This window comes from Panonychus citri, unplaced genomic scaffold (assembly GCF_014898815.1).
Source record: "Panonychus citri isolate SS breed McGregor unplaced genomic scaffold, ASM1489881v1 Contig00136, whole genome shotgun sequence".
Taxonomy (NCBI): domain Eukaryota; kingdom Metazoa; phylum Arthropoda; class Arachnida; order Trombidiformes; family Tetranychidae; genus Panonychus; species Panonychus citri.
In genome coordinates, this window is record NW_026515541.1 from 1807511 (window position 1) to 1830611 (window position 23101).

General features: G+C 29.0%; 4 protein-coding genes across 7 annotated transcripts; 2 read left to right on the forward strand and 2 right to left on the reverse strand.

The window, feature by feature from the left end:
- Positions 1 to 7051: 7051 nt before the first annotated feature.
- On the reverse strand, positions 7052 to 9770 carry LOC128392423 (uncharacterized). 3 transcript variants are annotated; one of them, XM_053352451.1, is made up of 2 exons: positions 9153 to 9770; positions 7052 to 9084 (listed from the first exon to the last, which is right to left on the reverse strand). In XM_053352451.1, exon 2 carries the CDS (start codon positions 8996 to 8998, stop codon positions 7916 to 7918), a length of 1083 nt encoding a protein of 360 aa, XP_053208426.1. In that variant the 5' UTR covers positions 8999 to 9084; positions 9153 to 9770; the 3' UTR covers positions 7052 to 7915. The 3 variants fall into 3 exon arrangements, with proteins under 3 accessions (XP_053208426.1, XP_053208425.1, XP_053208423.1); XM_053352450.1 differs by having other exon boundaries at positions 7052 to 9034; positions 9153 to 9769; XM_053352448.1 differs by having other exon boundaries at positions 7052 to 9007; positions 9153 to 9767.
- A 777-nt stretch (positions 9771 to 10547) lies between these two features.
- Positions 10548 to 13019, reverse strand: LOC128392323 (AN1-type zinc finger protein 1-like). Its single transcript, XM_053352329.1, has 4 exons — positions 12684 to 13019; positions 12393 to 12562; positions 12285 to 12327; positions 10548 to 12198 (listed from the first exon to the last, which is right to left on the reverse strand). The coding sequence occupies exons 2-4, from the start codon at positions 12442 to 12444 to the stop codon at positions 11508 to 11510; spliced, it is 786 nt and encodes a 261-aa protein (XP_053208304.1). The 5' UTR covers positions 12445 to 12562; positions 12684 to 13019; the 3' UTR covers positions 10548 to 11507.
- Positions 13020 to 13159: 140 nt separating this feature from the next.
- LOC128392312 (uncharacterized) lies at positions 13160 to 16360 on the forward strand. The gene is made up of 4 exons (XM_053352317.1): positions 13160 to 13539; positions 13607 to 15581; positions 15652 to 15766; positions 15862 to 16360. The coding sequence occupies exons 1-4, from the start codon at positions 13314 to 13316 to the stop codon at positions 15976 to 15978; spliced, it is 2433 nt and encodes an 810-aa protein (XP_053208292.1). The 5' UTR covers positions 13160 to 13313; the 3' UTR covers positions 15979 to 16360.
- A 723-nt stretch (positions 16361 to 17083) lies between these two features.
- On the forward strand, positions 17084 to 22506 carry LOC128392313 (nose resistant to fluoxetine protein 6-like). Of its 2 annotated transcripts, none has more exons than XM_053352319.1 (12): positions 17084 to 17608; positions 18066 to 18371; positions 19679 to 19987; positions 20063 to 20168; positions 20242 to 20516; positions 20581 to 20671; positions 20748 to 20840; positions 20913 to 21078; positions 21156 to 21358; positions 21433 to 21553; positions 21618 to 22154; positions 22224 to 22506. In XM_053352319.1, exons 2-12 carry the CDS (start codon positions 18077 to 18079, stop codon positions 22353 to 22355), a joined length of 2328 nt encoding a protein of 775 aa, XP_053208294.1. In that variant the 5' UTR covers positions 17084 to 17608; positions 18066 to 18076; the 3' UTR covers positions 22356 to 22506. The 2 variants fall into 2 exon arrangements, with proteins under 2 accessions (XP_053208294.1, XP_053208293.1); XM_053352318.1 differs by having other exon boundaries at positions 17085 to 17608; positions 18041 to 18371.
- The last annotated feature ends 595 nt before the right edge of the window (positions 22507 to 23101 follow it).

Sequence of the window (23101 nt, forward strand, 5' to 3'; positions counted from 1 at the left end):
CCATCCAAGAATGAGGAACATGATGAGGGCGAAGATAATAAACAGATTTGTTCAGATTTTCTGTCTCTTTTTATATTTCCTATGAGATTTTCATTCATCTTAACAATATTTTGCGTTTGGTCCCTTCGACTTTGAACATTATGATTACCTGAGTTCGAGTATCTTATCAAGTAGATAGTGTTTTATATTTATACGAATACAATGTCATACCTATCATCTGATAATATTGCAATGGAGAGAGAGAGAGAGAGAGAGAGAGATGAATTTGTAGAGTGAGTATATTATTAGATGTTCATCTCAATTTTTAATAACATTTCAAGCTCAACAGAGCAAAACAGATTGATATTTTTCATCATCATCATCATCCTCTTCCTGTATATTACAGGTAGGTGTAACTGCTTATAGGGTTCATGATGGGAGTTTACACTCAGAATCATCTCTCGGTGGTGTTGCTATCATGTTATTGTGAAAGGTTATGAACATGAGATTAATTTTCATGTTTCTTGTACTTTTTAATGTTCAAATTTCAAGAATCAGTTCAAGTGTCCATCAGAGATTTGCCTTACCCTTTGTTATACTAAATTGTTGAGAAATTTTATTTCTATTTCATGATATTTATTCATCACCTCCATCGTAATCATGATTATCGAGTGAAATTTATATTATTTATTATTATAATTACAAGTTAATAGTTATTATTATTACATGATTCACATTGAGGTTGAGGGAAAAAAAAGTTCAATTGAAATGTTTATTTGATTTGATTGCATGATAAAAGTTGAGTGTGAATCTTTATCATTATCCATGGAAATCATTGAACAATCAAATTTAATTGTCTATTAAAAAGCATTTTCGTAACAATTGAAATCGCTCCTTTAATGATAAACTATTAATATGGTCAAGTTATTTTTAGAATTTCCAAAAATTCTGATTACATGGTAAAGAAATGAACTATTTTTACATTTTTAGGAATTTCTTTTTTGTTTCAAATTTCAGTCCTCCAGATAATCAAATGGAATCAATAATCTAATTGTTATAACAATATTATTTTCTTATTCTCGTGATTAAAGTTAATCTTAGGAGATTAAAAGTTTTCACTCAAGTTAAGTGGTCAATGATAAATGACCTTAGATGATAATTGCGCTAATATTTAATGAATTGAAAATGAATCCATGTTAACCATAGTACTAATAGTAATCATTATCATGGTAATTATCATTATCATCTAAATTATTTGCTTGGTAATCTGACTGATTAACTATGAACAAGTAAAATCACATGGGAGGTTAATCATGAAATGTGCTAATAATAAGAGGCAATAAAATTTAATAAGGTCAATTTAATTTCACCCTTAAACTGACCAGTCAACGATTTTCATATCAATTAAGTAGATAATTAGATTAATCAATAGTAACAATTAATGAAGTAATTGTGAATAACTGAATTCACTTTCAATTCATTTGAAATTAACTTTTCTTTTGTTCAATTTAAACACAGAAACATTGATCAATCTAAATCAAGAATTAATCTAATAATTTTTGGAGTCATTTTAACACTAATATAATTTATTTATATTAATTAACACAATGGAAGACAAAAAAAAACTGTTGATTGTCAAATCCTTTGAATACTTATCATTAATTAATTGTTATTAAAAAGAGTATAAATAAAGTTTCATTAAGTTAATGATCAATTGTTAATTATTCAAACGTCATTTAATTGTAATTTATTACATTGTCATTAGATGAATGAAGGTGTGGGTGAGTGTTAGTTTTATTCTGAGTGTTGATTCAGGGTCAGTTGTGATTATCATGAATGAACAAGTTCCAAAGTGATTCAGTCTTGTAAATAAGAGAATCGGATAAGGGTGAAGATTTTATTCTGAGGAAGTTCAAGGATCTGATGATGATGCTGAAAATTTACATCATCCAATGATCAACAATTCAGGAGAAAATGAAAAGATAAAATTTTCTCATTCTCATGATTCTTATCATCTTCTTATGTATATAATACTTTAAGTCAACCATTGAGATATTTATCGTTATTTGGATTTGATTAAAAAAAAAGGAGAATAAAAGAAAATAGTAAGGAACCGGAAGTGGGTGGTAAATGGGAATAAGGGAAATGAGATTGATAAGGATGAGTTTTAATTAGTTTTTTTTTCTCTCTCTCTCTCTCTCCAGATAATTAATAGTAGTTCAAGTAACAAGGAATGGGAGTTAACAACCATGGTGATGAATTGATAAAGATTTATAGTTGATGATGATGATCGTTAATGTGATGGTTTGTATTATGTTTTAACAGTTATAATCAACGATAATTATAATTATAACATTTGTTAATGGTCTTAATGGATCAATGATAGTCTATTGGAAATTAATTTCTTTTGTCATTCTCTCTCTCACTTCACTTTCTTTTGTACCTTTACCTGAATGTCTACCTTTAGTTATATAAGATTTCAAGTGTCAAACATGTCGGAAGTCCAATGGTTACATTGGTGATAAAGTTTCTATTCGAAAAGAAAAGTTCTGATATAAGGAAAAAAAAGAAAAAAAGTTTCGATACAAATTGTAATATCTACACGAGCTTTTTTTTATCGATTCATTTTTCTCTGGCTTAATTTACACTTCTTTTCTTACTATTGATTGGGAGAGTTGACCAGTCTATCTATAGATCTATTTGGTCAATGGAATTTGGTTAAACATTTCGATCGGAAGTTCATCTGTTAGCTATTATTCTGGCATTATGGGTATTCATTGTTCTGTAAAATGATTGATTAATATACCAACTGGATTGTCGAGTAAGAGTAGAAGAAAGAATAATAATTAAGAATAGAATTCCCATTTCTCTTCGTCCATAAAAGGAATATCTTATTGCATGTAACAAGATAATATTATTATTCATAATCATCGAACTTGTTGCACTTAATCATCAGAATCGCAAGAATTTTCATTCTTTGATAGAATGATCAACAAAGAGATTTTCAATCTCTGATCTACGATAAGTTGATTCTAATTGACAATATCTATACTATGTTAAGAAACTGTTTACACTTTGAAAGTTCTGATAAATAGTAGATATTAAAGTTTATTCTAAAGTTTACTCGAATCATGGTGACCCTTGTTAAAGGTCATCTGATTTTCAGAATGAATGAACATCAATGAACAAAAAGTTTCTATTCTTACGTTTCTACAGTAAAAAAAAACGATAATATTGTGATCATTTTTCATGAGCTGGGCCAAGATCGTTAGATGAGTTAACGATTAAGAATTTCTTTTTCCTTTATCCATCATCATAATTAATTGTATTGATTTCTCACTTACGATAATCCTTCTTAGTATTCTATCATTATATAAATTATATATTCTGATTCATATAATCAACTGTCATCTCGATTAATCCATTCTAGTCAAGTTCATCAGATATCTTATTAATCAGATCAGATTGAATTGTCGTCAACTCATTGTATCATTGTTGATATCTAGTATCATTGTTTCATTGTAACCTGATTCTAAAACTAATCAGGTCCATTTGGTCAAGTCGAATCTCAGTCAATTCCTTGGTGATACCTTTTTTTACTCAATCTAATTTGATTGTTGTCGACTATGGTGATTGTAGCGATAAATTATCGTGAACGTTGATTGATTAACTTGAATTGGTTTGTTTGGATAATCAACAGAATTTAAGTTTATTGTATTAGGTTTAACATGTAACAAGATTAACCAACCATGATAATCAATGTTGATTTACATGGGAATCAATTGGCTTTACCAATTAGAGATCGATGATTAGTTTTTTTGATTGACAAATTAATACCATGTTTATTTAATTCTGATAATAATAGTAATATATTGGATATTTTAATTTTGATTTTGATTAAAACTTTATATGGACAAATATAAAATCAATTATCAGATTATTGTTTTGAAAAATTATCTTATTAATACTTTCATTTACAATTAAAATATTTTCTTGCAATTATTGTGTCTTTAGTAAATTAATTCCTATGGATACTTTAGCAACATAACAAAACTATCTCTCAATTCATAGTAATTAGATATTTAAATTACATCTAATAGGATTATCGTTATAGTGAAACTTAAAAAGCTTTTATCATATTGATTATATATTCCGTTCCCATGAAATAATTGTTATTGTGATCATGATAATCGCAATGAAGAAGCCATTTAGTAGGGAATGATCATTTTTCATCATTATTATTTCATCATCAATTAGATTGAGTTTATTATTCATTCAGAACTTTTTCACAACTCAGTAGTGTAGTTGTCCATTTGTTGCGTTGTTTATTATTATCACCTCATATTTGATCATTCATGTTTAATGTGGTTCGGTCGGAACGGAAAGACAATATTGGTTATTTTGATTGATAATTCACGTTCCTGTTGAGGAAAAACATCAAATGAAAGGAAACGGAAATGTAGTTACTTTTGCTATCTAATAATGTTCATTAATCATCTTTAATTCATCCAAATCATAATTGGTGCAATAACCAAATACGGAACATTTTCTCAGTTAGAATTCTGTATAGAGAGGTTATTACAATGTTTCATTGATTTCAAATTCAATAATAATCTCTCTCCTCTTTTCTACATCTTAAAATTCCCTGAACCCTGATTATTTCACCAAGAATTTATGAATAAGAAAACATCATATTTATCTTTCAGTGACGTATCCGTTTCCATGAAAAACGTATTCTAACTTTATCTTGGAATCGATTGTATTATTGAGATGACCATTTCTTAGATATTCGCAGCAATTCATTTACCTTGGAATATTTTCTCAGAAGTTATCATTGATTATTCCTTTGTTAAACTTTGATTCCACTTGAATGGTTAAGTCATGATGAAACTTGAGATGTAAAAAACTAATAACAAGGTAATGGGCCTTCAGGGTGAGTTAGTTTAATGAATGATAGATAATGTAAAATATCATTGAAATTAGACTCATCTTTTTATCCCATTCCCTTTGTTCAATTCAGTTCAATGGATCATCATAATAGACCAATTCACCTGAAAGCTATATTATCATTCAGAATAATATATGAGAAATATCAGAATGTATTTGATGAAATGTCAGGGAATTGAGGAGGCGTAGAGATGGTTGAAGAAAGAAACAAAATAAACTGACCATTCAGATAGAGAAATGTTATGTTTTTTTCGTATTTTTTTTTCTTTTTTTCATTATCTCTTCTGATCTTATCCATTCATACGTTTATCATCATGTCGATGAGATGATAACTTGACGATAAGCTAATAGTTTTTTTCCTTCACATCTTTCACCTTCACTTTTTATCCAGTTCATTTCATCAGTAGTTCAGATAAGTTTAATCAATCGTAAGTATATTTCTCCCTCCTTTCATGCTTATCTTCATCATGTTCATCATCTTTAGTTGAATGAAGACGATGATGTAGATTCTCTTGATCTGAACAATTTTCAAATCCCATTCTCCATCTTTATACTTAGTTATTCAAGTGAGCAAAAAATATCAACATGAGAAAAGAAGCCGAAGAAAAAAATTCTCAAATGAATCATACAATTGATTGTTATCCGTTCATTTTGTTTAATTAGCTTTCCAATTGTGATCAAAATGTTACCAACGTCAACCAATTACGATTTATCACAATACTAAACAACTTTATTAACACTTAAAAATCAAATGACAACAATCAAAATCCCGATTTAACAATCAATGGCTCTTCCGTATTTCCAAAGTCAACAAGCAATCAAAATCCTTTTTCCACCTTGAAAGTTCAAGATTAAAGGATAAGATTAACAATAATCTCCTGTAACTAAATTAATCCTTCAAACTTGACTTAGAAAAACGAAAACAACAATTTATAATGAAATTAAGTTTCGACTTTTTTATTGTACCAATTTGATTAGAATTGATCAATGGTCAATAATGAACTGAGATTCACCCTAAATTTCAAATGATAATAATCATCTTGAAGATAATAAGAAATGAACAGTTCTATTAATACATCTTAATTGTTCACGATTTAACTTGAGATTGAGTGTTTAATATTAAAACGGTTCCTGACAATTAACCAAATCACAGTCTTAGTTAATTTTTTTCTCAATATTTAGATCACATTTATAGCTATCAAATCATGTTTAAGATCCTGGTTGTTAATTAGTTTAATTATGATCACTTGAAAATTATGCCAGTTCTCACAATTATTAATCAACAACTGTGACGAAATTAAAAAAACAAAGCCCAGCTAATGATTAACTGGGAATTAAGGTTAAATTTTTACTTCTATCAATACAATTAACGAAATTGTGTAAAGATCATTGATTAACTGATCAGCAAAGCCTATTAATTTCTCATTAATTTGATTGATCACAATCAATAGTTTCCAATTAATCAATACGTTAAATACATAAATATACGAAATCTTAATTGTTAGACTCAATTAACTAATTGAAAATATTAATTTTCTCGAGCCACAAAAAAATCAACTGATTGTTAGCTTTTTCAGTAATAAACTACTCAATTATAATACTATTATTGTATATGATTTAAATGTCATAATTAAATTTAGATTATCATTTAATTAATCTATCACCTATTGATTAACAATCAATCAACAGTAGCTATTGATTGGTAACTTTACTCCTGGAAATTAGTTTGATTATCAAACTTTGATATTTGTAGAGTTGCAGTTAAATTGATTGTCTTTACTTTGTGGATGATTAATTAACCATTCCTATTGATTAATTAAGTATAATGGAAAATAAATTGTTCCAATTTAATCTGGAATTCAGTTTTTATCCTCATTGTATAATTAACTGATTATATAGTCAATTGAGTAACTATTAATATTATTAGAACTTTGTTTTAACTTATTGACAGTAAAAAAAAAGTATTTCAATCCCAACAATTAATTGATTGTTGTCCAACTATTAATATTATGTATTCTGTAATCTGAGTTATTTTTATCATTTGATTGTTTCCTAGAAATGATCAGTTATCATGTAATCATAATTAAGCCCAGAAAAAAAGTTTTAAGACAATTAATTGTTAATTTGTTTTCACCTTTGGGTTTTTATTGATTTTATTTAACTGTTTTCAGTTTAATTAGTTTAATTTGACATTGATCTGATTGTTTGATTGATGGGAAGATTGGATAAATCAAAGTAAAATCTAATTAAACATATAACGTATGATGAATTTATTAATGAGACAATTTACTTTTAAACAATCAGTTTAGATTGGATTAGAAATGAAATTAACTTGATGAGATTTGATTAACTTATTTGATTTGTTAAAGGTAAAGAGGATGAAGTAATCAGTTGATCAGATTAATTGGAAATCAAAGTTATTGTTGTTTGATTGTTAACCTTTTATCATGATGATGATTGTGGTGATTAAGATTTATGATAAACTTGAAACGATTCTGAAAGACAGGCAATATTATCATAAATTGTTGATGATTGATGAGAAATAAACTGGAAAGATTAGAAGATGATTTAAGTTGGAATTTAAATAATGATGATTATCAAGATAAATTGCTTGATATTGAAGATGAACATGATGATTATGATTATGATTATGTTGTAACAAGATTGGGAATTGATATGTAGATGATTAAAACCTTTCGAAAAGGCAACTTGGGAGTGATTACTAGTTTATCAGAATAGCTTGAAGGTAAATTTGAAGTTGGTTGTTGAATGTTTACAATTTGATTGATTGTGAAGACTTCATTTAATTTGATTGCTGATGAAAATTTGCTCGAAACTTTTACTTCTTTTCCCTTTCAATTGTCTTTCTTTCTGTTTTTTCATTTGATCTGATTAATTTATTTTTCTTTCATTTGAATTTGTCATTTGTTTTTTTTCACGATTTCAATGATTTCATGAGTTTCTTTCATTTGTCATTCGTTTATTTACCTTATGAGAGGTCAACTGGTGCATCGTGCCAGAAACCGAGGTTGAAAAGGTTGTCCACCTTTTTCGAGGACTCAGAGGATCGATGGGAAGATTCATCGGGATTCGAGTCATAAATTTCCTTGCTATTAGTAAGCACTGCACCGAAGCCCAGTTTAGGTTTATGTCCAGCGTCTTTTCGAGATGAAGGTGATGGAGTTGATGTAACTAATTGTGATGAAGACGAAGATGTTGGACTTGAATGATGTAATTGGTCGGGTGACATTACGATGTTACCATAAATCGCTCCAAGATCATTTTTGGGTATTGAGTAATCAGAAAACTGCCCTGGAACTGGTGAGTTGAATCCGTTATTTTGACCTAGCGAACTAGTTGGAGTGAGTCGATCTTTTATCGAACCAAATTCACCCACTTCTGAATAAATATCATTAGAACTTTTACCGTTAGTGTTTTCATCATTATTATCAACAATTCCAAATGCTGGATTAACTAGAACAGGTTGAAATCGAGATGGTATTGGCTCAGGTTCAACGAAAACTCCCTTTCCACTCCCACTCATACTGTTCACAATTTCACCACCAAATGAATGAGTATGATGATTATGTTTTCTCAAAAGTAGATTAGTTAGATAAAAAGGATTTGCATGTAATTTAGGATGAGAGAAGGCGAAATCAGGTCCATACAAATTAATTGCCAATCGATTGGCTTCTTTCCAAAGGTATTTTAATTGATTACAAGAAGGAATTGAATTTACTGAATTAGAGAATTGAGAATAGAGATCATTTTCTGTGCGATCAGGATTAGGTTCTGAAGATGATGATTGAGGATCAACAAAACGATTACCAAATAATGAAAGGTCAATAGTAGGTGAAGATGCTAATGATGATGATGAAGAAGACGAAGATGATGATAATGATGGATTAAATCGATGAGGTCCATAGTAGATACGATGAAGTGGTGCATGAGCTTCACAGAACCAGATCAATGATGAATACGAAGTTAGAATAATTAATTGTACCAACATGATTAACACTTTACGAACGCAAAGGACGTCGATTTTATAACGATTTGGATAATGGCCTGGCATTTGTGGTCTCTTTGAGTTAGAACAAACAAAAAAGTTCTAAATGTTACCAAATTTGAGATGGAAAAAGTTTTACAAGAAAAAAAAAACTTTTCTTCGATTTAAATCAAGTTCTAATTACTTAGAATTACTTATTAATTTAGCTTGTTATACTTACATTTACTTGAGTAGGTGAAGTTTAACAATTAGTTAATTACTTATCTCAGTTTGCATTATGATTATCATCGGTTGACAATTAGTGCATTAGATTGGAAAATCAAAGTTGATCAAACTGTTAATCTCATGGTTTAGTTGGTAGTTAATCCAATTAGATAGTTGAAATTGTTTTTTCGTTCACACAAAAGTTAATCTACTAACGATAAATTTCACAATCAAATATGATCAATATTTGTTACTATCAAAGTGTTGACAGCAATAGATTATCAATGTCGTTAATCATAGTTTCATAGATTGGACAATCAAATTGTGACTGTTGATTGTTAGTTAATTTGGTTACTAAAAGTAAGTAAAAATTGTTCAACTTTTCATCTGAACATTTGGATTAAAAGATTTCAGCTGATTGTTGGAGGTGAACTTGTTTGACGTAACTATTTTTATCGAATCGAAATGTCCTTTTTATAGGACTTTTTTATCATGAAATCGATGATGACGATGATGATGATGATGAGAAATTGTGATGATTAGATTGAAGTTTTGTTTTCTCAAGTTATGAAAGTTTCTGAGAAACTGGAGTCTATTCAGAATCGAGAAACTATTTTCAGGCAGAATCTCAGGTTAGAACTTTCCTTTTTTCTATCTACTGTCGAACTGCCTTTCGACTTGATTGTTACGCTCATGAGCAATTTAGATGAAGAAAAAGATGATAATGATGATGATAGAAAATTGTTTATCTAAATGTTGTAATTACATGATCATTCTGAATCGATTCATTATCAACATGATAAAACATTTAAAACTCCGAGTTAATCTGAACAAAAAAATGGAAACAAAATCTAATCAAACATTTTACTTTTTCTTTCATCAAGTTGATCTAAATTATTGATAACCTTTTCTCTGTGTATTCAAGTTAATCATTTTCTAAGATTATTGGATTTACATTTAACCGAATTAACTTTAATCGCCTCGATATTTAATTCAAATTGATCAACAAACTTGCATTCAAGTTCATTTCATCGTTGATTTTATTTTTATCTAGATTAACCTTTTTCTTTTTGATTGTTTTGATTAATTTTCAATTGTAAAAATGTTCCAGAATTAAATCTAATCACCAATATTGACCTTTTGTAACAATATTGTTTCAATTTATTAGTTTTATAATATTACAATTGCTCATTGGTTATATATTAATAACTATCGTTGAAATAGTTTATAACAATTTAGATGTTGAATTTAAATTGTTTCAATATTTATCGTTGTTTATTTGTAACAATCAATCATCTGGGAATCAATTGAACCTGAAAACTGAACAAAATTTCATCAAGTTGATTGTTTGGTTATTAGCAGTTTGAATTAATAATAATTAGTTAGTTACTTCAATTATTTGACTTTCAAATTAAATTGTTGTTTTATAATTTAATTGCAATAATCAACATGAGATTATAAAAGTTAATTGATAAAACAAATACAATTAAAGGGTAAAACAAATATACAAATTGTGGTTTTGTGTTTGCTTTTAATTGTTATTATTATTTTGTATTCACTATCTCATTGATTGGGTGTTAATCAGATGATTAGTTCATTTTTGTTGTATATTGTAGTCAATTAAATTCCAGTGATTTATTTGATTGTTTGGTTGTATTAAGCAGCAATTAGTGTGAAGATCCTTGATAATCTTCGTTAACAATTTACGTCACATTTTAATCGCTCAATTGATGATTAAGTATCATTAATCCTTTCGAGGATTATAACTTTGTTTCTACTTTGATTGCGAGATTAACTTCAACAATTGTATTCATTGTCTCTTAATTGTAGATGATTATGCTAATTGTGGATAAGAATTTGACTTCTTATATATGGATAACCTCTAATTTTCCAATTCATTTAATGTTATACATTAATGATTAGAGAGCGAGATGTAACTTATCATCTTAATGTGAATTTAATTTGATTGATGAAAAGGTCTTGACTTAAATTGCTGTGAATGATTTAGGGATAAGTCCATGTGTGTAATATATTGTATCCAATTAAAAGTTGATCACATCAATTTAATCTCGTATTCACACTTGAATAATAAAAGATGAAATGATCAATCAACTTTTCCTTTTGTCATCTTATGTTCACCTTCCTTGACTTCCTGTGAATCTAACGGTTTCCATATCAAAGTTATGAATAAAACATTAGAAGTTTAATTTTTCTCTGTCATCAATTATTCACTTGAGTATATTTTCTTCATTAAGGTAATTAGTTGGATTGTTATTTCACTGGTTGACACTTCTCCTTTTTTCGTGGGTGTAAAGTTATCGATTATCATTAGTCATGATTGTTTCTTATGTTGACGATTAACTTTTTAAGTTTATCCTTTAATTGGATCAATATATTTTATGAATAATGTTTGTCCAGTTTCAATTGATCCAAGTTCAACTAATTGTGCTAATGTCAAATCAAAGGGAAGAGTTTGCTCAATTTCTGTGGTGATTATTAATTTTGGTTGATCGGGTTTATTATTGTTGTTGGTTAGATTCAATTTCTCAGCGATAAAATCAATAGATTTCCCAATGGACCAGAAAGATGAAAGGTAAATTGGTTTGCATGGTGTTTGATTGCCTAAATTGAGGTTGAAATAAAGCCTTTCAGTTTGAGGTATTGATTGTAATCCAATAGCTGATTGTTTCAATTTCATCAGGGCCACTTTTTTAGCTAGAGAATCATTTTTAGCTCCTTTAGGCCCTTTGGGTGTTAATGATGATAATTTAATAGTTGTAGATGATGATGATGAGGTGGCGGAGGCGATAAGTTGAAAGGCTGATGGAGTTTTTTTGGTTTCTGTGGTTATGGATGAACATTTATGTCCCTCGGGGTGGCGATGAGAAAGGCAGAAATTTGATTGACAGTGATCACATTTAATCATTTCAAGTCGATTCTTAACAACCTGAGAACAGAAATTACACTTTTCATGAACCTGCTTTTCAGGAGTTTCAATGATAATCCTATCCGATGAAATGAAATCCGGACATTGATGAATCTCTGTTGATAGGTGATCCTTACTATTTAGAAGAAGAAAAAAACAAAATAAATCAATACAATTGTAATTCAATTGACAATTTTCTCAGCTTAATCATTTGTCACTTACCAGAATAAATTCTTACAATAAGCACAAACAACAGGTAGGAAATCTAAGTGGATAAGAATTAGAAGATTAATCAACCAAAATTAAGAATAGATTTTCTTAAATATTTACCTAACCGTTTACAGGTTGAACACTGATCACCAATGTGAGGTAATTCAGCCATTACTACAATTTAGATTGGATATTTAATCAATTTAATTGTTGTAGTTTGAAACGCCCGTCCAGTGATTAATGAGATGATGGATCAGCTGATTGAAACATTAAGAAACTTGAAATTTGCTCTGAAATCAGATGAAAAGTAAAATTAAATTAGTAAGTCTGACAAATAAGAAATCAAATTGATTGGATTGTGAAAATGTTACACATAAATTAAATTAGTGAATAACATGTAATGTTACTTACGAATCAATTTAACTAATCAATAGTTGGTTGTAATACTTTAGGGTAAAAGCGAGATTGTGTCACCATTGACAGTTCAGATAAAATTCTGGTTCTTGAATTATAAAATATTGAGTAACAGGGAAAAAAAGTTGATGATTAATTGTTGGAATTAGTTGAATACAATTGAACAAAAAAACGAAAATGAAATTTGTTTTCAACTTTTCTTTTCTCTACAATTTAACATTCAATTAAATTCTAAATTCACACTCCATGTAAACTCCACTGTAAACTGTGTATCACTCGTATAAAAAAATAACTTTTTCCATTACAATTATAAAATTAAATTAGATTGTTGCTTAATTGTTAATCTAAAATTTTTAATTCGAGATTTTTTCTCTTTTTTATAACTATGCGGTCCCTTTTCTTAAGAAACAGCTGATTGAGTTTCCACTGGGACTCGATATTAGTTGATATCGAATACTATCAATTGGATCCATGTGATACTCACATGTTTTTGATGAAAGAAAAACAATTTTATTTAATTAACTGAATTTAGTTGCGTATTGGTATTAAATTGTCACTTTTATGGAATTGATTTGATTATTTTCGCTGGCTTGTTGTTTCTCATTGGATCTTAATTGTTCGCACTTTATGATGGTTAGTTCTTTTCCCTTAATCTTCAGACGTAATCTATTAGATTCTAGAGTCTCTGTGTTCAGATCAGTTCAAATATTTTCATCACTTCATTTTGATCCGATTAAATTTGATCAGCGATGTTTCAAATCAACTAATTCACCATCAACATGTGATAGTCATTGGCAATTAGTTAAGAAACTTGATTCTCATCTAGTCAATTATTGTAAACGAGTTAAAAAAGGTAATCAAAAAGTCAACAGTTTTCTGATGAAAATTACTAAATTGTTATTCTTGTTTTATCTTTACAGGTGATTGGCTCAAACCAAAATTTATCGATGATTATTTACAATTAACTGTTGATTTATACAAATTTTCACATCCCATTGTTTTACTTTATTGTGATACTTTGGTGAAAAATATTCTTGGAAAAGTGAATCTAACAAAGAGACAATTTTTACAATTAATGTTTTACCAACAGCAAATGTTAAGTCATAAAGTTGATTGGTGTCAACGATTCATTGATCATCAATTAAATTCATTAAGTTTGGCTGATTTATCCCAATTCAGTTACGATGAACCTGTAAACTTGATGCCACCTTCAATTCCTCCCTACAGATCTTTAAAAATTATCAAAAGAGTTGATCGAGATGTTCAACCCTCAATAGATGAAAAATTTAGACTTCATTTGGAAGGTAAAACACCAGCCCAAATGATTGATACACTTCGAACTTATCGACATCTAGTTGATCTTGTTCGTTTTAGGACTTTTATTCTACAATTTTGTTCAATTGGTCCAATTTACGAATACCATTTGACACAAGAACAATTTGAATTTCTCCTTGAAATGTTCAGAAATTTTCCAGAAATGGTTAAAGACATTTCCAACTTATCGGATGTCACATTGTTCATCTCGAAGATTCGTGTAAATTCATCAAATCTGCTTCTTCGCTATATCGTTGGAGAAGTGATCAAAAATATCGACGAGATGTCACTCGATGAAACCTTTACCTTATACAAAGCTCTTCAAGCCATCAGACCATCGGAAACAATTGACGGATCAACCGATCAACTTAATCTACTAAACGATGATGTGATTCGCTCTCGTTACCTGTTGATATCTAATGTCGCATTCAGAATCGAAACCCTACATTTTGACGAAACTGATATAAACACTTTATGTGAAGTTTTCCGAATAATTAATCGTGAATTATACGCAAAGGAGGCAATTGATATTCTGGTTAAATCAATCGTCAGCATGAGCAGTTACATGAGAAGCAAAAATTCAACCGATATAATTGCTGGATTCACTTCACCTCATGGATGCAAAATATTGAAGGAAGTTTTCACCTCCGGGGATAAGGAGCTGATTAAACGGTACACCCATTTAATTGATTTATCTCTTCATACTACTGGTCGATTAACAAATTCTCATGATAATGTTAAACCAAAGAGTAACCGATACATAACTGAATGTTTTATTCGTATGTTAATCAAGGAAGGTGAAAATTTCTCATCCATTACTTTTTGGCGAAATTTTCTCGATGAGATTGATTTTAATCGACATAAAATTAACTTGATGGGCTGGCAAAGTCTTCTAACTTTGGTTAATCGTTTTCGAGTCTATTGTCCAAACATAATTGATTCTTTTGCACCAATAGTTATCCAAAACGCTGAAGATTTCATTCGAGATGACCGAATATCGCCAATTCCTTATATCTACCTGATGGCTGAATGTTATCATAAACCTTTGTCCGTTAATTGGGATAAATTTATCAATGTTTTGTTACATCCTAAGAAATTAACGGAAATCCCAGCTGAACGGACTTTAGCTTTAATCTCTCGTTTGGCCATATTAGAGGAATATAATATAGTCCGAAATTTTGACCTTAACCGTACGAAATTATCACTGTCCACCTGTAGGAATATACCTCAATGTAAACGTTTAATTACCTTTTACTCTGGTCTAATTCAAGAGTCAAATGATTCTGGACATAAATGGTTAGTTAAACGAGAATGTGGACCTTTCATATACAAAGTTATCTCAACCTTGGATAAAGATATACGTATGGGTATATTGTCATGTCTTCAGCCCACTTTAGAGGCGGCTTTTGGTGGACCTGAGTTCGTAATCAATGGAGTTTGGAGTAAATCGGGTATCTTTATGTCTCATCTATTGGTTTTCCGTCGAGGTGAATATCCAGTGGCCATTAGAAATTTTGATGAAGAATCTAATTCAAAATTAACTTATCTTAATGATATTTCAATTCCCCCTGAAGGGAAAATGTAAGTTAACAGACAAACTGAATTTTCATTTTCCAAATAACAATTGAATATTTTTTCGTTGTTCCTGTAGAGTTGCTGTTCTGCCCGCTTATCGTTACTATTACACTAACAATTCTCGTAATTTGAGAGGAAAAATTCAATTTAAATTGCGTTTAATGAGAAGACTGGGTATCATACCTGTTATAGTAAGTAATTTACTAATTGTTCCAATCAAATGATGAGTTTTTTCTTCAGAAATCTAATCAAATTGATCTATTAAATTGTTTCTTCTCAACTTTAGGCTGATATCAGTGAATTTGATGAGTTACCAGTTCATGAAAAGACTCATTGGTTGGTCACCAAAATCAGGACGAAAATCATGGAAAATAATTCCGATGCTTGGGAATTTTGGAGATAATCAATCAAGAGCATTTATATTGAGATAATTAGTGCCTCAAAATGTATTTCAGTTAATTGGATAATCATCATTTAAAAAATCTGATCTGGATCTCACTATAATTTCCGATTAGCGGATATTGACAATTAATGTGATTCTGTTGTATTTTTTTTTCTACGACAATTATTGATTATTCATTTACTCTAATTGTCAGTGAAAGGAAAGAGTAAATTACAACAGTTTAAATCCAAATGCAAACGATACTTGATGATTAACTTCATTGTACAGTCATTTTGATACCAAAGTTAATTAACTGATTGTTTTTTTTTCTTGTAGAATAAATTTGTAAATTCTAATTGTAGTTGATAAACAGATAATTAAACTATGTTTCTAGTAAAAATTATTGATGATCAAATTTTAATCTATTCAATTAAAACTGATTGGACCAATGGAAGAAAATTTCATCGAGTTTAATTACAATGTAAAACTTAATTAAATGTAATTCTTTGATTTTGAAAAACCAAAGTGGACACTTTATGTCGACTTGTGTGATTTAATTGCTTGGATAATTGTTGGTAATTAGTATGATTAGATTTTCATATTTTTCTTCAAAGTCAATTAATAATCAATTTGAGTTGTTAGTAATTCTCATATTTAATTGTTGAGAAACTTGTTCATCAACAAATTGTTGACTTTGAATGTTAGCTCTTGAGTTTTTTGTGTGTAACTTTTTTATTTGAAATCCAAAGCTTTTGTCCGGATGATTAGTTAATTGTTGAAGTTTCACTTGGCGTTTATTGACCACAATCAATAACCTGATCAAGTGTGAAATGTAAATAATCAGTAAAGAGACAAAAAAGTCAATCTAATTGATGGTAAATATGATCAGCAAATTGTTATAATTTATCGTTGAAAAAGGTTATCAGTCTGATTAGGAAGCAAATTGCAATTGAGTCGGGGGGTAACAATTAAAGTCTGAAAAGTAGATCCTCAATCTGATTGTTGATGATTGTCACCCAATAAGCTGAAAAGTAATGAACAAATTAAGCTGATTGTCATACATTTCCAGTCAATTGTGACAAAAATCAATCAACTGTCATTTAATTTTCAGGTTCAACTTGGAATTGATCAAATCAAAACCTAAAACAGCAATCAAGTGTTCAACACAAAAACAACAACAACAATTAAGTCTATCAAATGATTAACAATTAAACATATAATATTTTCCTTAATCATGTTTTCAATTTATTCCCAATATCATCAAATCATTTGGATATTTTTTTCTTTCACAACAAAATCAATTTTTCTATGACAATTAAACTGGACCAATTTAAAAAAAAAGTACCAACGGAAGTCAAGAGTAATTAAAACGTTTCCTTTGTTTTATGATAACTGTAATCAAACATCAACTAATCTGATTGATGTACAATCGATTTAAAATCAATGATAACAATTGGATTAAAAGTCTTGATTAATATTTGAGCTCAAATGAGAAAAAAATTTTCAAGTGAAAACTTCAAGTATCTTCAGTTGAGATGAAGTCAAATTGATTTTCCAACAGTTGATCCTCTGTGGTCTCGATAATTAACTTTAATTATTTCACTTTAAGTGATCAAGTTTCATTCAAATTTACCTGTGAAGTTTCATCAAGGTAAGTAAAGGTCACTTTCTCATTCACTTTCCCCACAACTGGTCAGTCTTGCAAGAAGAAGGCGATTGCAGCTTCTTGGTAAGAAGCTGGTGAAACGAGTTTAAATTACCATTTCTTCAGGTTCTTGTTTCTCTTTCTTTACTTTCTTTTTCTGGAAAATATCCTCAGGTGAACTAGGTATTTCTCCCTCTCTATCTCCCTCACTCTCTCACTCTCTCATCGTCATCATCTTCAATGATTCCATCGCAACCCTTTTTATATGTCGATTGCATTTGGGTTGTGATGATGATCTTGAAAAAAAACCCTTAGCAAAACTGAAACTTTTTCATTGATTAAAAGTTAATTTCGTCTCAAGGATTTAATTCAGTTTACATGATATTCAATTTTGATTTACTTCTTGTCTCATCTTATAATTACTTGATTGTGAATTAGTGTTAATTTTGATTCTGATATCAAGATTTTGGGATCATGTGGCTGATGAACAGTTTAATTGTTGGATATTTACCATTTCTACTGATACATTTATGGGCTAATCAAGTTAATTGTTCTGATAATTCAACTCAATTGTTACAATATCATCAGAATAAACTGTTAATTGAGAGACAAACTCATCTAATCACATCAGGATTTTCTGCTATCTTTTGGAATTACCTTCGTAATTTAAATGATTCAACAACAATTAACGGTGTTTCTAATCAATGCTCATCTTCACTGGATAAAATAATACAATCAACTTTAAATGGTCAAGTTTGGGCTTTCAAGTGTAAGTTAATTAGTTGATTTATTTGTCAATTTAAATTGTCACTTTGATACAATTGCGATTTTTTAAAAAATTATCAAAATATTTAAGGTTCAATTGATTTGTTTTTTTTTTCATCAATTGTGATCAACATCAATCAAATCAATCAAAGTATTAATAACTTGCCCTTAAGGGAAAAATTATTTTTTCTATTGGCAACAATTAACTAAATTTCTTGTTAATTTTAAGTACAAACTCAGTTGATTAAGTATAAATTGGTACAATTAATAAGGTTCAATGATACTAATCAACATAGATGAGTTTTAGTCACTAATTAATCACTTGTAAACCTAAATGATTTACTCATGATTAACTTAATTTTCTTGAAGAGGTTTTTATTAACAATGTTATCGTCTAATTGATAATCCAAAATCATGATTAATCTCAATTAACCCTAAAGGATAATTTTACAATGACTAAAGATTCTGATTAATTGTAATTTATTCTCAATTGAATTAATCAACTATAAACACCAATGATTAACCTTGAAACTAGTTTATTATCTGAATCAACAATTAGACCTGTAAACGTGTTTATATTAATTTTTGGGATAAACTGTTGACCAACGAGTTGAATTAAAGTTAATTACCTTAAATTGTGACGGAAAATCCCTTGCGATGATATTGTCTACTGAAGTAATAAGGAAACTCAGAAGCTGATTAACCGGTGGAAAGTTAATTGTTAATCACTTAACGGTTAGATTTTCTATTAAAATTTATCATCGTATTGTTACCAAGGTTGATTAGCAGTTAATCAAGGTGATTATTGGTGATTATGTAAATTTGATTGCTAATTTTTAATAGATAAGAATTAATTTATTCGTTGAAAAAAAAATCAAAAGTTAAATTGTTCATATAATAGTGGAAATTGATTGGTTAACAATCAATTGTCCAACAATTAGAAACACAATTACTAATATTATTTATGAATACGAATCTTGATTTACTAGTATCTTCAATGAGAGTCAACAATTTATCATAATTATGTATCTTAATTGTTACTGATTATCTGGTGAATGTTTATCGATATTCAATTTAATTAGTTGTAGATTTATTTACTAATCAAATTAACCTTGCAGGTATTTTAATAAACTGGATTGAAACAAATTGAAACAACAATTTAACATTTTAATTTGATTCTGTTGTTTACTAATCAGATTATTAGCCTTTAATCACATGGAAATAAATTCTCAATTTATTAATCAACAACGAGTATAAATAAATTTCTCCCAATGTTAATTTAATTTCTTAATTGTTGATAACAATTTACAGTTATATCGTTTTCTGGTTCGAGGCCGACCGATTTTCTTGACGGTTCCTATGCAACCTTTGGTTCTTATGATTCTTGCCTTGAATTTAATCAATTAACTAAATCTAGTAATCAAAGTGAAACAATTAAAGGACAATATTGTTTAACTTCATTGGAACCTGATTTATTGAGAAATGATCAATCAGAATCTCAATTGTTGAGTGAATTGTATTCACATCATTTGGATTCTCAGTTTAATTTAACAATCAAATTTGGCCTTTGTCTCCCATCAACATGTTCACAAGGTGATGTCCAACAATTAGTTAATCAAGGTAAATCATCAATTCCTTTACAAATTAGAATTTTAGAAAACTAATCAGCAACTAATTGATTGCTCATTTAATTAGCTCTAAATGATTACAATTGGAAATTGGTTGATGTTAATCAATGTGAAGTTTTGGAAACTTTTTTCGATCGGTATTCATCAGCCACTATTGGTGTTAAAATCTTCTTGTAAGTTAATGATTACGAATAAAATTTCCAACAATTAGATTTAAAACTAATTAAAATCTCTTTCTATTAATAGCTGGTTATTAGTATCATTGATTGTTACAATTATCTGGGGAACTCTGATCGACTATCAAGCTAAATCATCGACCAATGAACTGGACTCTAAATCGAATCACATTTTCTGGATTAAACAATTTTCAGCAATTAAAAGTGTTCGTAGTTTATTTCGTAAGCCTGATTGCTCACCAAAGATCATATTATTAGACCAATTAAGACTTACCTGTGTGATGATTGTTGTATCGTTACATGCGGTTATGTGGTTTACCGTTATCAATGCTGGTTTCCTTGTTGGTTAGTTGATTGTGACAATTATCTATCTTGAAAATTTACTAATTATGTTGTTAATATTTTCCAGAAAATACAAGGAAAGGAATTGAATTGTACAAACGATTTGAAATACAACCAATAGCCAATGATTGGATTACTGAAGGTCTAATTGTCGTTGGGTAATTAAAACTAATTGTTTCTTTTTATCGACAATACATATTCTAACAAATTAAGTTAATTCTCTTTTAATTGTAGTGGATTAAGTTCTGCAACTGTTTTAATCAAGAAAACTACACCACAAACTCCGATCTCCACTTATTTATATTTAATCTGGCGACGAGCAGCTCTGTAAGTTGTTGTTAATCTAATCTTAATTTAATCAGACTAATGGTTACTCTTAATTATTGACAATTTATGCAGATTGATTCCACCAATTATAACTGTGATTAGCTTGGAAATTGTTTTACCGCTATTTGGATCTGGTCCATTCTTTAAATCAGTTAATCAATTTAGATCAACAGTTTGTCTTAAAAATTTCATTTTCAATATTTTACATTTGCAAAACTATTGTGAACCTTTGGAGATTGTGAGTATTAGTTAATTGTTGGTCGTTTAAAGTTAATCTGGTGGTATAATTGCCTCTAATTTGATCTAATTTAACAGTGTGCATCACATACTTGGTCAATTGCTGTTGAATGGCAATTGTTCATCCTTTTAACTGTGGCAATTTACATCTACAAACGTAATTATCGAGCTGGATTAGCCTTTAATTTATTCTTAATTGTCGTTGGATTCAATCAAGTTAATCAAGTTATCTTACGACACAACATAATACCTCATATTTTAATTACTTCAGCAAGATTCAGGTAATTTTAGGATTTAACTAAAGATTGATTTTCTTAATTGTCTAATCATAAATTACAATTTATTAACCACACAGAGATATTGCCGCTCGTATGGGCGCTTATTATGTCTCTACCGAGTCTCACATTTGGAGCTACTTTTTGGGACTTTTACTTTTAATCATAATGCTTGGTAATTATGAATCTAAATTGGGAATTGTAAGTGATTAAAATTGAAAAGATAGAATGACAATTAACTGATTTTCCTTTGATTCCATATCAGATAATAACTAAGCTACGATACAAAGTTAGCATTGGCTTGACGATTGTACTTTCGTTCACTTCCTTACCTTGGAATACATTTGGAATGCCGATTGAATCAGTTACAACAATTATCTCATCAACGATAATTAAGATTTTAATGGCTCTATGGTGTTCTATGCTTGTCTTCCCTCATGGTAAAAAGTTCCGTTCATTTTTAGCTGATTCAAAGTCCAACGATATTTATATTTACTCCGATGTCGAAAATGAAAATTTGAATGGTGAACAATTAAAGGCTAACAACGAGTTAATATCCGAAAGAGATAATGAAAAATCATCAGCAAATAACAACAACAACAATAACAATGTCAATCTAAATAACAATCAAAAAACAATCTCCACAATTAATCAATTTAAATCATCAGCTAATTTCAAATCTCTTCATCGATTTGAAATAATCCTCCGATTATACAAATCGACCTATTTTATACATACAATTGTCTATGCATTTCACTTTACCACATTAAGGACATCACTTACTTACAGTTTGAAGAATTATGTAAGTTTTAATTACAATTTAAAGTGAAACAATTTATTAATTCTTGTTTTTCTTAATCGTCTTATCCAGTTAATGATAATGACCACGTTAACGGCGACGGCTCTTCTTGGTGGACTCTTTTTTCACATTCTAATCATTGGGCCTATTGAGAGGATTCAATATATTCTGTCGAGAAAACCGATCAAATCAAAGACTCTTTAGTCTGACAATTAACTAATCACTTGTTCCTTTACCGCCAACAATAGTTAAATCAATTAGTATTAATCGTTGAGAAAAGTTTTAATTTTAAAATTGTTCAAAGTCATTTATTCATATGTGCTAATTTTATATTTAATAAACAATTATTGATGAATTTGTTTTATTGTTCATTTGCAATCAATCAAATGAAGCAAATTAAAAAGTGAGAAATTAATTGGAAGAGGAAACAAATCAAAATTAATAGAAGAAATAATTGATTAGTGTTAATGAGATTTACAGAAATCTCAAAGAATAAGGAAATTTTCATTTGTGTGTTAAGATTAACAGAGTAATAAAATCAAATTTCATTGGATCGTTATTGAATTGTCGTTAAGTGATTAAGGGAAACAATGGAATCACCAACAAGTGAGACCAGAAAACAATACGAATTAACGTCTAAATGAAAAGGTAATCAACTTTTTTTCTTTCACACTTTGGCCTTTTTCGCACTTACGAACTTGCTCTCTCCCTGTTAACCATAACCATCCCTTGGCCTGAATTGTTTGGCTGCAAAGGTTTTTGTTGAGCAACCACAGAAGTGAAATTGTCATCTATTACTTGAAAAGAAGTCGAACGATTCATTTGCACTAATTATATATTTTTATGTAAACAATTATGGATGGAATTTTTCTCGTTTATTTTGAAAAAATCTAAAAGAGTAATTCAATTGAATTAATGGTTAACATGATTAAAGAAAATTCAACGATGTA

What these genes read in the sequence shown, in the direction of transcription:
- LOC128392423 (XM_053352451.1), bottom strand. Translation starts at nt 8,998, where the DNA reads ATGCCAGGCCATTATCCAAATCGTTATAAAATCGACGTCCTTTGCGTT.
- LOC128392323 (XM_053352329.1), bottom strand. Translation starts at nt 12,444, where the DNA reads ATGGCTGAATTACCTCACATTGGTGATCAGTGTTCAACCTGTAAACGG. An exon ending in TTCAACCTGTAAACGGTTAG is followed by an intron (nt 12,328 to 12,392) that starts GTAAATATTTAA and finishes TTATCCACTTAG; the next exon opens with ATTTCCTACCTGTTGTTTGT. An exon ending in TATTGTAAGAATTTATTCTG is followed by an intron (nt 12,199 to 12,284) that starts GTAAGTGACAAA and finishes TCTTCTAAATAG; the next exon opens with TAAGGATCACCTATCAACAG.
- LOC128392312 (XM_053352317.1), top strand. Translation starts at nt 13,314, where the DNA reads ATGATGGTTAGTTCTTTTCCCTTAATCTTCAGACGTAATCTATTAGAT. An exon ending in ATTCCCCCTGAAGGGAAAAT is followed by an intron (nt 15,582 to 15,651) that starts GTAAGTTAACAG and finishes TTGTTCCTGTAG; the next exon opens with AGTTGCTGTTCTGCCCGCTT. An exon ending in TGGGTATCATACCTGTTATA is followed by an intron (nt 15,767 to 15,861) that starts GTAAGTAATTTA and finishes TCTCAACTTTAG; the next exon opens with GCTGATATCAGTGAATTTGA.
- LOC128392313 (XM_053352319.1), top strand. Translation starts at nt 18,077, where the DNA reads ATGTGGCTGATGAACAGTTTAATTGTTGGATATTTACCATTTCTACTG. An exon ending in ATTGTGAACCTTTGGAGATT is followed by an intron (nt 21,079 to 21,155) that starts GTGAGTATTAGT and finishes CTAATTTAACAG; the next exon opens with TGTGCATCACATACTTGGTC. An exon ending in ATTACTTCAGCAAGATTCAG is followed by an intron (nt 21,359 to 21,432) that starts GTAATTTTAGGA and finishes TTAACCACACAG; the next exon opens with AGATATTGCCGCTCGTATGG.